Source organism: Hyperoodon ampullatus (genome assembly GCF_949752795.1).
Source record: "Hyperoodon ampullatus genome assembly, chromosome: 13".
Taxonomy (NCBI): domain Eukaryota; kingdom Metazoa; phylum Chordata; class Mammalia; order Artiodactyla; family Ziphiidae; genus Hyperoodon; species Hyperoodon ampullatus.
Window position 1 is genome coordinate 29402931 of NC_136926.1, and position 15578 is coordinate 29418508.

The 15578-nt window shown below is 40.9% G+C and overlaps 1 protein-coding gene across 1 annotated transcript in view; it reads left to right on the forward strand.

Moving 5' to 3' along the window:
- Positions 1-15578, forward strand: part of SPIRE1 (spire type actin nucleation factor 1) — a gene marked incomplete at both ends in the record, with an annotated part of 182465 nt that overhangs the window by 145716 nt on the left and 21171 nt on the right. Inside the window, 3 exon segments of the mRNA XM_079717033.1 lie at positions 1200-1286; positions 2461-2590; positions 11949-12121. Coding sequence (XP_079573159.1) covers positions 1200-1286; positions 2461-2590; positions 11949-12121 — 390 coding nt within the window.

Genomic DNA, 15578 nt, shown 5'->3' on the forward strand with positions numbered 1-15578 from the left:
TTTTAAAAAGTTTGACCAAATTTTATGATAATTCTAAAATTGGGCATGACATTCCAGTAACAAATTGTGAAGCTTAAAGAAACCTTTCTAACCTATCAAAATTAAAAATATATCAACTATTGGTGCTAGAGGAATAAACAAATTATCTTTTTTCTCTCCAATAAAATTGATATTATAAAATTATTAGAATATGACAAGATAAAGAGTAGGTCACCAAAGTAGAGTGAAAAAGTATTATAGAAGTTTTTCAGGCAATTCATAATAAAAATAGTATGCTGATTTTCTGGATTTTGAGGAGTTTAAGGTATTCATCAGTTTTTTAAATTTGTAATTTGTTAACATTTCTTTTTTCATCTATCTTTTATGAGAATAATGACAGAAAGTGCCTACCAGTTCTGTTTTTTCATATGAGGTTGGGAAATAAGTATGACTTATGGTCACCACAACTGTGCCTTCTGAGTGGTCAGAATGTGAGTTTAGGTGGGGGGTTTTGGGTAGGTTTTTCTTAAATTTCTTAAAATTTTTGTAACCTGTTTCTTTAAAAAGAGAGGATGTTAGGGCAAGAGTCAGAGTCAGACCAGGCCCCTGCCAGGCTCCTCTGCTCACTGACCCTGTGAAGGGGGCAGACACCACCTCGACCTGAGCCTCAGCTTTGTCTAAGAATGTGAACCATGTCCCCACTCCTTCCCATTACCAAGATTTTGTACAAGGATGAAAATAAGAGGTAAAAGACTTTTTGTTGTTGTTGTTTTGGCTGCGCCACCTGGCACGTGAGATCCCAGCTCCCTGACCAGGGACCGAACCTGCACCCCCTGCAGTGGAAGCACAGAGTCTTAACCACTGGAACACCAGGGAAGTCCCAAAGACATTTGAAATTATACAGTAATTAAGCATAGTATTACTTTTTCCATTCACATTCATAATTGTAGAAATTTTTTGTTGGAAGGATGCATCTTATATATAATTTCCCCAAATATAGAACTAAAGTGGACGTGGAGTTTCTTCAGTTCTGCGTAGTTATTTTTGCTCTGAATCATTCAGCCATTTACTCTCCATTTTTATTGATTTGAAATGCATCCTTGGTGGAGCCAGATTCCACTTCAGTAATTTTGAAGTGACATATGTTGACATACGTACCCAGAAACTTATAATGATAATCCTGTAGTCACATGAATCTTCTACTTTTTGTCTCCTTTCAGGTAAATGGTGATATTCCCCCGCGGTTAAAAAAAAGTGCTCATGAAATCATCCTGGACTTCATCAGATCAAGACCTCCTTTAAATCCAGTACGTAATTTGACATATTCCCCCTGTTTGGAGAGCACATAATGAAGTATTCTCCTCTAGCCTGTGACCTCTAGAACTCAGCTCTTAAAGGAGTATTTACACTGAGCTTTCATTCTCAGAATTATGAAGCCCAACTGTAAATTACATTCTTAATTCACAAAAAGTACTTAAAATTATTCATACAGGCTGTCTTAGGATATTTTAACTCAAACAACCTGAGTTATGGTGCAAAATCTGTCCAAATACCTCCTAGAATAACAGCTGAATATGATACCAAGTAGTTCCTGGTGTGGGCTGCCCTCCCTGTTTACTTTATGGTACAAACACTTCACCTTGATTAAATTGTCATTTTGATATTGTTTTACAGTAAATCCACCCTGCTGTACCTCCTCTTTTGTATTAATTATCTTCCTCTGTTGGCGGGGTTCTTTCTAGTGACCATGAAATCAGGGTGTTCTGATCTGGTTTGAATGTTGGTTTGCGTTTCCTCTGTTCTACACTTACTACCCCCCAGCTCCACAGCCAGTGCTCACCAAGGCCTCTCAAACCCCATGTATGTTCAGTAACTAGAACGGGAATGGTGTTTCTTTCTCAGTTTGTGAACATCTAAAACATAATTAATGATCCCTCTTATAAATCTTTTTAAAATAAGGGAAAGAGGCCACGTAGGAAATAATTTTAAGAAGGTGGGTTGTGGTGGAGCAGAAAGAGCGTGGAGTCAGATGGGCCCGGCTTTGCACACTAGCTACACAACCTAGTGGCCACATGTCTCTGAGAGAGTTGATCGGCCTCCCTGAGCCTGTATTTCCTCAACTATAGAATGAAGATAATACTCTAAGAAGGTTGTGATGACTTACTCAAAAACGTTACTTTCAAAAACAATAATCATAATAGGTAACGTACAGCTTACATTTCAATGGATTGCCTGTCACAGCACGTAGGGGGCGTGACTACAGCTGCAGCAAAGCTGACTCCTTAAAGTTACTTGAGCACATGTGACTGAACCACTGTGAAATCCAATAATCTCCCTATTGCTTGAAAATGGTCTTTTATCAAGCAGTGTTGCAATCAGTAAAATATAATTTCATAACGTACTATATGAGTGGACTTCAGTAAAAATTATTTAAGGACAACCACTCAAGCAAGTGTCTATAGCCATTCTATTTTTTCTAAGGCCTCAGCCAGAAAACTGAAGCCTACTCCACCACGGCCACGGAGCCTCCATGAAAGGATCCTGGAAGAAATCAAAGCAGAAAGAAAGCTGCGGCCCGTGTCACCAGAGGAAACCAGACGCGGCAGGTTAGGTGAGTCCGGGGCATCGCTGGAAGACAGCACAGCAGCCCAGTGAGAGACTGCCGTCTGCAGGGCCCTCTCTGTCTCTCTCTCACACACACACACACACACACACACTCACACTCACGCTGGAAGTCTATACTTGAGATTCATGGAATAGGAAATTGTTGCCCCGTGATGCTGAGTGTAGGAGAGCACCGCGCTGCATAGTGGACAGAGCTCTGCCGACCTCTAGGCTGTGGTTTTAGGACGGTCTCTTCACCTCTCTGAGCATCGATTTCTTCGTCAGCAGAAGGGGGATAAAAAGTCCTCTACACCTTCATTATGACTTTCATGTAAGAATTAAATAGGATCATGGTCAAAATACTTTATAAATTGTAATACATATACATACATGGATATTACGTTTTAGAAATATAAGTGATACATAGTTTTACTTCAGGTTTCTATTGTCTTAATTATGGTTTGAAGATGTGATAAGAGACTCAATTATTACTGATATCACTTATTACTCACGTTCCTTTATATTTATTATGTTTAATGTTTTTTATAAGCACACATTGATTTTCATTTAGAGCAAAACCATATTATAAAATGTAAACATTTTTGTTTATGCAGCTGTCCTCCAATTTGTAAGATTAAAGACGCCCAAAGAATTCAGGGAAACAGTCTCGTGGTGCCTGAACAGGACAGGAGCCGGCCCTGTGGCACTGTCTCCTGGTTCTCTCCTCCGACCTCTTCTGCCTCTTTCAAGCCCTGCTTGCTCGTCCAGTTTCTATCCCGGGCTCCCTCTCCCTGAGCAACCACATCCTCCTCCAGGGTTCGTTTCTGGTTTCCTCAGCTCCCGCCCTACAGCGCAGGTTTCTCTGAAAGTTCAGACCCACACGTGCAGCCGTCTGCTGAGCAGGGCCTCCTTGCCCCTCACTCAGGACAAGACCCGCAGCCAGCAGTGACCTCGCCTGCTTTCTCCTCCAACTGTCTCCTCCTGGTTCCCCATCTCAGAGTCCGAGACAGATTGCTCAGCATCACCTCTGACTCTTACCCAACAGCCAAGCCCTGTGGGTTTTACTTCTAGGTCTCTCTAGTCCTCCCCCCTCTGACCCAGGCTCTCCTCTTCTCCGTCTGGTCAGTCGCGTCCGCTCCAGCGGCTCTCCCTGCCTCCCATGACTCTGTCACTGCGCGCTGATGTTCTTTTGTTTGACTTTTGGCCATTCTGTCACACCGTGGCCTCCGTGGCAGCAGGGCCCACGTCTGTCTTGTCGGTTGTTATGTCCTGGTCTCCACTGCAGGGACAGTGATGAAAAGTACTCCCAGAGGTGTTGAAATAATAGCACGTACCTTCCACGTACAGAGCTTCAGAGTGAGGGCAGGCTGTGTGAATTTATCTCTGTCTGATTTTTATGGCAGCAAGTGTTTCCCTTTAAAATGATGTTTAAAACAAATCCATATGAGCATTTATATAATAATGAGCCAGAACATATACATGACGTAAATGGAGAGTTCTTATTCTGGGAGTCCTTGCATGAGCCTGAGGACGGTCTGTGAATCCCTTGAAATATAACAAATTTGTATTTATTTCCTAAAGTGTATGTACGTGCATTTTCTGGAGAGGGGGTTCATAGCTTTGCTCAGATTCCTAAAGGGTCCACAGCCTCAAAGAGTAAGAACCACTATGGAAAAATAAGGAAACGGTGTTATAGGACGGCTGCTTAAGACTGGATTTTAAAAAATTACTGTACCTTGAGAAGGAATAATGGGGTAATAGAAAAGATTTCAACAAAATTATAAGGCAAAACAAAAATATTACCATGAGAAAAGTAAGCTTCACAATTTTCAGGAGAAAACAGGAGGGATTATAAACTCCAGTGGAAGCACCAACAGGACAGAGAAAGCAACAAGACAGGCGTAACGTGCTTGTGTGATTTCGATGATATTTGACATACAGTTCCTTCATTTTTCTAAGTGTTTATTAAACAGCCGTGTCAGCTATTCGAGTAGAGAGACGAGCAGTCAGAGTCCCTGCCCACAGGCGCTGACAGAGGAAGGGCTCGGGGCAGCAGGTACATGTTCCCCCTGCAGCGCCGACAGCAGCCCGTCAGGGGCATGGGGTTGGCCGGGGCTGAGCGTTCGGGAGACCAGCAGTCCTTGTGGGTGGCAACGGGACACCGCACGTTGCATAGAAGGGGCATCACATGCCCTCGTCATATACATATTCTTCTGTTTCATTTTCAACAAGTTAGATGCTAACTAGCAGGAAATCTACTTTAGAATAATTAAATATCAGTTTTCTGTATAGTATATCTTATTTTATTTTAACCTTATGAATTGGTGTTTCACAACAACCAGAATTGAGCTTTACTGAAAGTGATTGTTCTATGAGAGTCTTACTTTTAAAATTGATCATGCACCTTAATTGGAAAGTAAGAGATTTGGGCTCTTCTTTCTGCAGACCTACATTTGTTCTTACTATAAAGTTTCCCCTTGGGGAGTTTGGGTAAAGTTGGCAGAATTATCTTGAATAAAAGTTCCCTAAATAGTTTTAAAACCTTACCCCTCCATGTAATTGCAAGTAGAAACCCACTGTAGAAATTGGGGAAATGTTTAAAGAAGAACTGTTACCCGTAGTTTCACCAGCAGAGGCATTCACTGTGATGGAGCTTGTGCATCATGAGGTGGAGACAAGAGCTGTGTGCACAGTGTCTGATGTCCCCATGTAACATTGTGTGGGGCAGGAACATCGTCCCACGTCGTTAAATATGCCCCACAACATTATTTATAAGGACGTGATTACTAACACATGGCTAAGTTGTCTTTTACTCACCTATTTCCCTATTGTTTTACAGGCTAGCTCCATTTTTTTCCTGTTAAGTCTGAAATTAGTATCCTTTTGCATCAGTCTTTGTTCATATCTTATCATTTTCTTTTTCCCAACACCTTTTCTAACATCTCATACTATGAGATTTGGGGTTGTAAATGTAAATTGTTCCTTTAAAAACATCTGCCAAAAGCATATGGAGAGATACTTTCATTCTATTAAATTTGGGTGTTAGAACTGTATGTGGGCTGCCTTGGAAACATGAGCTGGGGGGACATTGTGCCTGACAAGCCTGTGGACCTGCGGTTCTCTCCTTCCGACCACACAGCCACCTGTCCTCCCTGACCTGGGGCATAGGATGGATGGGGCTACAGTGAAAATAGGTAATTCTCATTCTTATGAATACCCAAATTCATCAAACCTTGGTAATAACCTTTTTTAAATCAGCTTTATTGAGATATAATTTACCTACCATAAAATTCACCCATTTAAAATATACAATTCAGTGTTTTTTAGTATATGTAATAAAAATTTTAAAACAAATGATTTCAACAGGAAAGAAATAAGTTTATTCATAGGAGATTGTATTTATTTAACTTATACTATGTGCTAAGCACTATTCTGAGCACCTTTTTTTGTATGGAATCATTTAATTTTTATAACAATCCCATGAAATAGGTATATTATTCCCATTTTACAGATGAAGTAACTGAAGCACAGAGAGATTAAGTAACTTGCCCGGAATCACACTGCTAGTAAGTGGCAGAGCTGAGGTTCAAACTCAGGCTCTCTGGCTCCTGAGGCCTCGCTTCAACTGCCAGGTTACACTGCCTACAATAGACAATTAGTGACACTTTGTGATGCTGGTAGTACCTGAATGAGATTTTTGATAAGATGTTTCACCTGTATGCACAGAGCCACATTTTCATCTTGAAATTAATTATTTAAGAATACATTTGTTGTTAAATTTTAAAGGTTTTGTATGTTCCATAAAATCATGTTTTAAAACATGGCTAGTTTTTTCTTTTGAACTCTTTTATATTTAAGTAAAAAGTTCTATACTATGATTCTAAAATGTTTGTATCTTTAACATGCTTTCATTTTTAACATGTTCTTTAAAAGTTATTTTTTTTCTTTTATTGTTACTCCATTCAAGTTTTAGTAATATAATTAAAACTAAGGCTCATGGTTTTATTGTATTTCAGATTGTTTTTCACTGCCTTCTGACTTAAAGTGTGAAATGTGCCACCACAGGTCTTGAACCCTCCTCCCTTTTTCATCTTCCCTGTATATCCTAACAGCTGAATTATTTTCTTTTTATTGTTTGTTTTCTTTTTTCAGCAATGCGGCCACTTAGCATGTCTTACAGTTTTGACTTGTCAGGTAAAAAAAAAAAAAAGCACTTTCACACCTGACGTGGGTTTTGTGGTCTCTGTGAAATACATTTCATTCATCTGCTTGTTCAAATACGTCAAAAAAGAAAATTGAAAGGCTTCTTCTAAGCTGTGGTCAGTCAAATAAAACATTCTGTTTCTTTGAAAATAGTATACTTAAAAAAAATTAACACTGTAATAAGTCTTGCCTTGCAAGAGCCTGTGGAAGAACCGTGACACTTGTGGTCATGGAACACAGTGCCCACCGCACCCCCAATCTCATAAAGCAGCGGTCAGAGTCTAACAGAACTCTGCCTTCAGAGCATAGAAAACACTCTCAAGAAACAACGTTTTGACACTTCTTACTCCCTAAAGCACTCAGTTATTCAGGTAGCTGAACTCAGAACTGTCAGCTGCTTCAGAGGACGACGGCTCCTCAGTTGAGGGGCAAGAGCTATCTGCGTACCCAGTGCTCCTGTGCGTAGGGCCTTGTCATGCTGGTTCTGTGTGCTGGTTAAGAGTCTAAAAACACATGAGCGTTGTAATGGCTTTGGTTGTAAAATATAATCATGTGTCCCGAGTTTGTAGGACACGTTTAGAGCCCTTCTGTTAAATAGACAGGGACTAATAGTGAAACAAGTAGCTATTAATGATTAAATTTGATCTGTAAAATCAGCCCCCCTTTTAAATTGAATTTTTAAATTATATATGAGCAAATTTTCAAAGCCAGCTTAGTCCCAATAAAATGTTTTGCACGTTAGAATTTTAGACTTTGGAAGCTGCTGTTTTGAATGTAAAGTGAGATAAGATATTGGCACTAGTATTTCCTTCCAGAATTTTCTTTTACATGCCATGGAATTGTTGGCATATCTTACATACAAATTCATATTTAAAGAACCAGAGAGTTCTAGTATCATGTTCTGTCTGTGAATATTTACTGAGTATCTTCCAACTGCTAAAATAGTTCCCAACTGCTTTTTGAATTTCTGTGTGTATTTGTAGTTCTCTTAGGCATGACTAATATTTGCACTTTCAAGAAACTCAGATAAATATGTTATAGTCTTCACTTACTACTTTTGACTGACCACTGAGGAGCTTTTTCTATTTTCTTTATCCATTTGACAATTTTTATTTTATCAACCATTTGCAGAGTAACTTTGTAAAAAAAAAAAACTTGGTCTGGAAAATAAACTCAGAAATGTTTGAGAACATATGTGTTACTGCTAATCTCCAAAAGTTGGCAACACATACTAAGATCCATCTCTTCTAAATATCTACTAAAGATGTTCCTCCCTGGCGGGCTCTCTTGGAGTGGCCGCTGCCTAAGCACACTGGCTGCTGGCTCCCGTGAAGTAGGCACAGGTGGCTGACCTTGATGGCGTGCATGCCCACACACATGTATGTAGGTGTGTTCGTGTCTTACAGGTTATATGATGGGTTCTTGTGTTGGGAAGAAAGCTCTTGGTGCTGAGCTTCCTCGATGTAAAGGAGCAACAAAAAATTTTGATTTGCTTTCACTGCTTATCATTTACCATAATTTATTTTGTACCTTAGTGTACTTTGCAATTTCCACACGCTTCATTCTCGATTTCTTGTGTTTTCATTGTGTCATTTTGACTAACCAATTTAAATGTCCCAAATTATAAATGGAGAAGACTGATCTATTCTTCTAACCTAAATGCAAAGATCGGGATGCATTTCTTGTCTAAGTTGGGAAATTAGCTAACTAAGGCGTAAATATTTAAACGTGTAGTGTAGGTAATGCACGTAAGTGTAGAATAGGACACATTGAAGTATGTTCTGCTGCTCAGGTATGTTTTAGAAATATTAATTCTTAGTGGAAAATGTTAATCCAGTCAACATTAATTAAGGTAAGTATAATTTATTTTTCTGATGCAAATATTAAATATACAATATTTATTTCAGCCGTATTTCCTCCAACTAAATAAGGCAGCAGCCTGGGTGTATCTAACAGACATAATTATTATACTGTGTAATAATAGAAGTTATTACATAAGGTATTTAATATCATGGTTGTGTGTTTTAGATTCTGAACCTGAGGCATGTGACTTCTAAAGCTCTGTGTAGCATCTTAAATAGTTTGCTTACTATAAATATCACCAGAAATTCTGTCTTATATAGAAGTCTAAAATCTTATCCAAGGGTTTGGTTTTCTCACCAGATACACTGAAGTGATAATGAGGATTCATTCATTTGAACAGAAAAGTATAAGTAATCAAACTACTTTAAAATATCTCTTAAAAGTATGTTCAACTGGGGCTTTAACAAATATGCAGTATTAGATAAAATCACACACAATATTTAGTCTTACATACGGAGATCATCCTGAAGCCTGACTGGGACATAACATGTTCTTCTATTAATTCCATTTATCCCAAAGCTTTGAATTGAGTATTAGGTGTTTATTTCAGTAGTTTGAGTCAGTGAGCTCAAGTACAGTTACCAACCTCAGCAAAGTCTTCAGGCAGTTAGAGAGCTATTGGGTAATTTCTCAGATCCCTTGCATTGAGAATGAAATTAGCTCATGGCAGCCACTGTCACTTAACGGTATTCCCTAAACTTCAGTGCAGACATCATCCTCATGATTTTACCAGACTTAAGTGCCACCAGTACTGTTTAAACTTTTTAAATCTACCATAAATGACTTTTAAATTTTTCTTAAGCAAAAACATCCATAAAATCATGTATCTGATATAGTAATTATATTTTTTCTGAAACATTAAATATATAACCATTAAAACTGTGTTAATGTTCCTCCACACACCACTGGTGACTTCACCCTTAGGGAAACTCTGGCTTGGACCTGTGAGACCCGCCTGGAGAAGCTCACTGTATCTCCAGGCAGAGCCTCAGTTGGGTGTGGATAGTTGAACCCGTGAGAGATGCATGTGCTTTTTCTTGGAAGACTGGCTGCTGCTACTGCGTGAACCTCTGGAGGAAGTGTGTAAAAAATGTGTGCTATAGAATATGATTTTTCAAAAGATACTTCAAGACCATATTAAAACATTACCTTTTTTCTTGAATAGGAATTAATCAATTAGCCCAATCATTTCCTCCTTTGCTCTCTGGAAGACTTTTAAATTACACTCCTAAGTGTGGCAGCCTACTGCTCTCTACACCTTATGAAAGGTTTATTTAAATATTTTAACCTTTGTAATTTTGTAAAAACGTGCTGCTTTTGCCCTTTTGTCCCTTCAGCACACCCCATCCCCCCAATCACATATTTGTTCTAGCTACTTAATACCTGGAGAGGTAATAACAAAATTAACTCATGTGTTGTCAACTCATGTGTTGTCAAGTTTTCTGTTAAACATTTTATGTAAAATGATAAATGATTTATGACAAGTCTGTCTTCTTCCTTCCTTTTTTCCTTTCTTCATTCCTTTCTTGCTCACTCAAACCCTTCCTTCTAGTTCACAAGGGCAGTTCTAGTTCTGGCCTTCTTGATATCTAAAAATACGCAGAAATTGTGAATATTAAGTTAGATATACATCATTTATAATAAATAATTTACATAATTCTTTTTTTTTTTTTTTTGCGGTATGTGGGCCTCTCACTGTTGTGGCCTCTCCCATTGTGGAGCACAGGCTCCGGACGCGCAGGCTCAGCGGCCATGGCTCACGGGCCCAGCCGCTCCGCGGCATGTGGGATCTTCCCGGACCAGGGCACGAACCCGTGTCCCCTGCATCGGCAGGCGGACTCTCAACCACTGCGCCACCAGGGAAGCCCGACATAATTCTTTTAAATAATGTCAAGGAAGGCTGTACTAGAACATACTTACATTCTGAATGTTACCTGGAAATCCACCTCTTCCACTTCAAGTATAAAACTATTACATGTTGGGGGGAGCTACTATAAATAGAACATTCTTGTATTTTATAGTTACTTCAAGTACAACGCTTCCCCCCGCCCACCACAAACGAGCATTAATCCTGTCTTTTCAGTGCCCAGCATACTTTTTACCCCCGACCATGGGAGTTTCGCAGACTGCTCCATGGGCAAAAGCCAGGTTAGGGGCTGGTCTGTGAGTTAAATCATGCAGGACTGCTTTTTCTCACTTTTAAATACTCTAATGTAGTAGTTAGTTATTAAAATTATTAGTTTTTGAAATACTGAAGAAAATTAGTTCCACTTGCATTGGAAGATTACAGGCTCCAGTACAAAAAAAGATGGCCTTTTAGAATCAGTACCGACAGGGATTCTAGTGTCAGCTGTGCCGCGCTGGCTGTGTGACTGGCTGAATCACCCTTAGCCTTAGTTCACTCACTTACAAATGGAGATAAAAGTCAGTGTTAACAATTGGTAACATTTACTGTGCACTGCCTTTACTACACACACTGAAGTATTTTATGTGCAGTTGTTAACACAACAAGCCCATTTCTGTTGTTAGCCCCATTTTACAGTTGAGGAATGAAAGTTTAAGTAACTTGCTCGAGGTCAAACAACTAGAGCTAGACTTTGAATCCAGGCCCTCTGCATCTTAACTATACTGTATACTCTAAACTTTATACGTTATGCTACATACTCTTATTCTGTACTCTGTACACTGTACTCCATACTGTACGCTCTGTGTTCTGTAGTCTGTACTCTGTACTCCATGCTCTGTGCTGCCACATTTCTTTCACTGCCTTCCCATCCAGATTTGAGCTTTGGATAATCAAAATCAGCTTTATCAGAGGAAATGTATCCCAGAGTCTTTGTGTTCATGTTTATATGCATATAGATTATTAGCTATTTTTACTTTAAAATCAAACCACTTTCAGATCTTACAGCCATATGTGCATGCCATCACTCTGATCCGTCGATCACTAGCTCTTTAGAGGCTAAAAGGAAAGTTAGCCTCTCTGGGCCTCTGGAAAATAGAGAAGTTGGAGTCAGTTATCTGTATTTCTTCTAGCTCTAAATTTTTATCTACAAATGTGAAATATAATTATTCACTTAAAGGTTTCCTTTATTTGAATCTGACAGTTAATGTCAACACAAGTGTTGTATATGCATAGGTGTTACTGTGTCTAGCCTCTGTGTTGTATTTGCATGACGTAGAAATGCCGTATCACCTCGGGTGCGATTCCAAGTGCAGATACTTGGAAAAGTGTGTTTGGTTCACTGATTACCTTTCTGTGCTCAAGAAAAGGTAAGCTTTCACCTTTGTTTTACCAGAGGTAGCTACCCCTGAATCTCCAAAGAATGTCCTGGAATCATCGATGGTGAATGGAGGTTTAACGTCACAATCAAAAGAAAATGGGGCAGGTGCCATACAGCAGGTGCCTGTGCAGCGGAAGAAACTCCTCAAAGCCCCAACTCTGGCCGAGCTGGACAGCTCTGACTCGGAGGTGAGGCCCCGCGGCCCCCCATGTCCCGATTCGGGGTCAGGAGGCGAGCGCCCTCCGACCGGTCCTCGTGTTGCTCCAGCTGTTACTTAATCTCTTCCCATTTTTCAGTCAATTAAAGTTAGGTTTAAAATTCATTCATTTAGCAGGAAATGAAACAGTGGATTAGTTACTGTTCTTTAATAAAGGCCAATATAGTGGCTGTAGTTTATAGAATAACTTGTGACATACATATGTAGTCTTAGATTACAGTGGGGTTAAAATAAGTCAACAATTTTCAAACCTGTATTTTCTTAAATATGTTTCCCTTTGTTTTGGGGAAGGAAAAAGAAAAACATCTTCATAGATTCTTCCCTCTCTAGAACGAACACACACACACACACACACACACACCCATATCCATACTGAAAGAAAAACATCTTCATAGATTCTTCCCTCTCTAGAACGAACGAACACACACACACACACACACACACACACACACACACACACACACACACACACACACACACACCCATATCCATACTGAAGCTTCTTCTTTCTGTAATAGTAACACCAACAGACAAGTCCCCCAACACTGTGCCCATGCCCTGCGGATCCTTCCTGTTCCTGATGTGGGTGCTCCCAGATCTCTGCAAGCCTCTGTCTGCAGTGTCACTATTGTGTGTCTCCACTGCCCGACCCTCAAAGTCAGCTTATATAAAATGAAATGATTTCCCCGCCCCCTGCCAAACCACGCCACACACAGCAGGCTTCTAGTCTCCTGTCTGCTGTCTCGGTTGCTGGCTCCATTCTCTCCTCATTCATCCAAGTTAGAACTTGAGGAGTTATTCTCTCATAATGCCCTCACCGGTCTCCACACCTCATCCAGCAATATCAGTAATAACAATTTTGCCACTAAATGTTTTTCAAACTTCAAGAATAGTAAAGAAGTATTCTTATTACTGCCCAATTCAGTGCATGTGCTCTCTCATCAGTCATATCTTACCTTCCTTCTTCCTAGCATCCCTGATTCCATCTTGCAAATACCACTAGGGTCTTTGTCTTTGAAACCTTTTGAAGGCTTCCTGCCACTTACAGGACTAAGCTCCTGTCCCTGAAGAAGCTGCGTCAGAGCCTGCGCCATCTGGTGCCTGCAACATCACTCTGCCTCAGTTTACCCTTCAGCCCCACTGGGCCCCTTGCTCTTTCCTGCTCACTCCCTGTTGCTCCGCTCTGTGCATCTGCGTGCAGCCTAAACCCAGCTCCTCTCTGATTCCATAATAACCCTCTGATCCGTCTGTTGTGTTAGAGCACTTGACCCTTTGTAATATAATTATCCATTTTTTCTCTCTCTCACCAAGTGCAAGCTCCCAGGAGGGAAGGTGCGGAACTCACTTTATATTCCCAGGTCCTAATCCCCAGCAGACACTCACATATTTAAAGAAATTCATGCTAACCTGTGAGAACAACAGTTTAAATTAAAAGAAGATCTAGTGGTTAGCCACTAGAACTGTGATGATTGAAATGTAAATTATATTAAATAAATTTAAAACTCAGTTCATTGAGTTCTCACGTGTGGCTGGAGGTGACCAAGCTGGATGGTGCCGACACCAGTGCCGCCCTCGCAGAGTCTGCTGGGAGCACCTGTGTCCGGTGCAGGGAGCATGCCGTCCCGTGTCCAGGACCCCCTTCCTGTCCTTTCTTCGTCCTTCACTGCCCTGAGCTAGAACGCCCAGGCCATGAGGAGGGCAGTGGGCAGCCTCTGCAGTTGTCTTAGTTTTCCTCTTCGTGAAAATATCGTGCTGATGCCCTAAATCCAAATCTTGAGATGATTTGCTAGACACAGTTCTCTTAATCAGAGCGAGGCTGTGTTTGCGTGCCTGCCCATTAGTTAGAAAGGAAGTGTGAAATACGGTGCTGAGAAGTGTTGAGCCTGGTCTTTGTCTGGCTGCTGGTCCAGGCCTGGGCAATCATGGCTCCCATGATTGGGAGTAAGGTGGGGACCTCTGATTTCTGGAACAGACGGAATGGTCCTGGACCAGGACTGGAGCAAGCACCCCCCTCTGTCCTCTTCCCTTACAGCTGATGCTCTAAAGTACTAAGGAGGGGCAGGGCACAGATGCTGAACGTGAGATGCCTTACATTCCTTTTTTTTTTTAACTTCTGAATATAGAATTTAAAAACTTCTAAATATGTTCAAACTTTAAAATTTAGAAAACACAGATGAGCAGAAGCCTTTAATTTTAAACAGCTATATTTCAATCAAACTTGGGCTTTGTGATAATCAAAGTTTCAGTATTTTTTTTTTTGGTGCCCTCTCTGAGGCTCCGTAGGGTTTCTTTTGATGAAACTCGGCTTTAATTTAATTGTGGTAGATTAGTTGTGTTCATCCTAAAAAGCTTTCTTAACGTTAGCCTCTTTAAGATTATCTACTGACTGGTTGAAGCCAACTCAGAAAAATGTCTCTTGTAAAGCCTGACAATTAACCGATGTTTCTATAGACATGAACAAAGCACCTTGAAACTCAAGCCGGGTTTCCTTACAGTGTGAGTTAGTGAGGAACGTGCCGTGGGCTCTGGCTCTGCTTTGTGGACAGGACACGAAGACAGGTCCCTTTGTGTCAGCCTCCACTGTGTCCTCCATCTGAGGTCTCCTCCAGCTCCAGAATGTGGCAGTTCTGTGCATAAGTATGAAAGCGGAAAAGAGGCTGAGGAGTCCTGCCTTCTCTAAATTGATGGATGGGTGTTCTTTTCCCCACCTTAATGGATTCCTGATGTCAGGGAATTCCTAAACCAAGATTGATTTATCTCTGGTCCTATTTGCTCACTTATAAAAATGGCCACAGATACTAAGACAGATATATCCCACATCACATTGCAGTGTCTTCATTCACATTTTATAGTAACGTTTTTCCACACTTTTTTCTTTAACTCTTCTCCTGTTTTTCCTTTTCGCCAACTTCTTTTTTTTCCAATGCCTCTCCATTTTTTTCCATTCATGTATTTGCCAGATGCCTTCAGTAAGCAGTAAAGGGACAGCAGTGTGATAGGCTTTGTCCCCTTGCTCATAATCCAAATGAGAAATAAGAAGCATACACTGAGTTATTACACGTGTTTGGTGAGTGCTTGCGGCCTGCCAGGCACCTTTTGAGCCACCCATGTGTGATGCCACCTGGGGGCCGGGGGCTGGAGAAGCCTCAGGGAGAGGGAGGACCTGGGCTGAGGAGTCAGGCGAGGAGAGCAGTGGGCAGAGGGCTTCCGCTGTTTGTGGCACGTGCCAGGCCAGGTCACAGCTGGTCTCCTGTTTCTCCCCTACTGGCCTAGACTTCCCCTGGGGGCGGAGGAGCGGACTGACCCCGCCTCTCTGACTTGTCTAAACCATTCCTGGTGGAGGTTGCACAGGAACAAAGACTAAGACTCAGGCCTGTAGTGGAAGGACAGTGGAGGCCAAATAAAGAAGAAGCTCAGAAAAGGCTGGT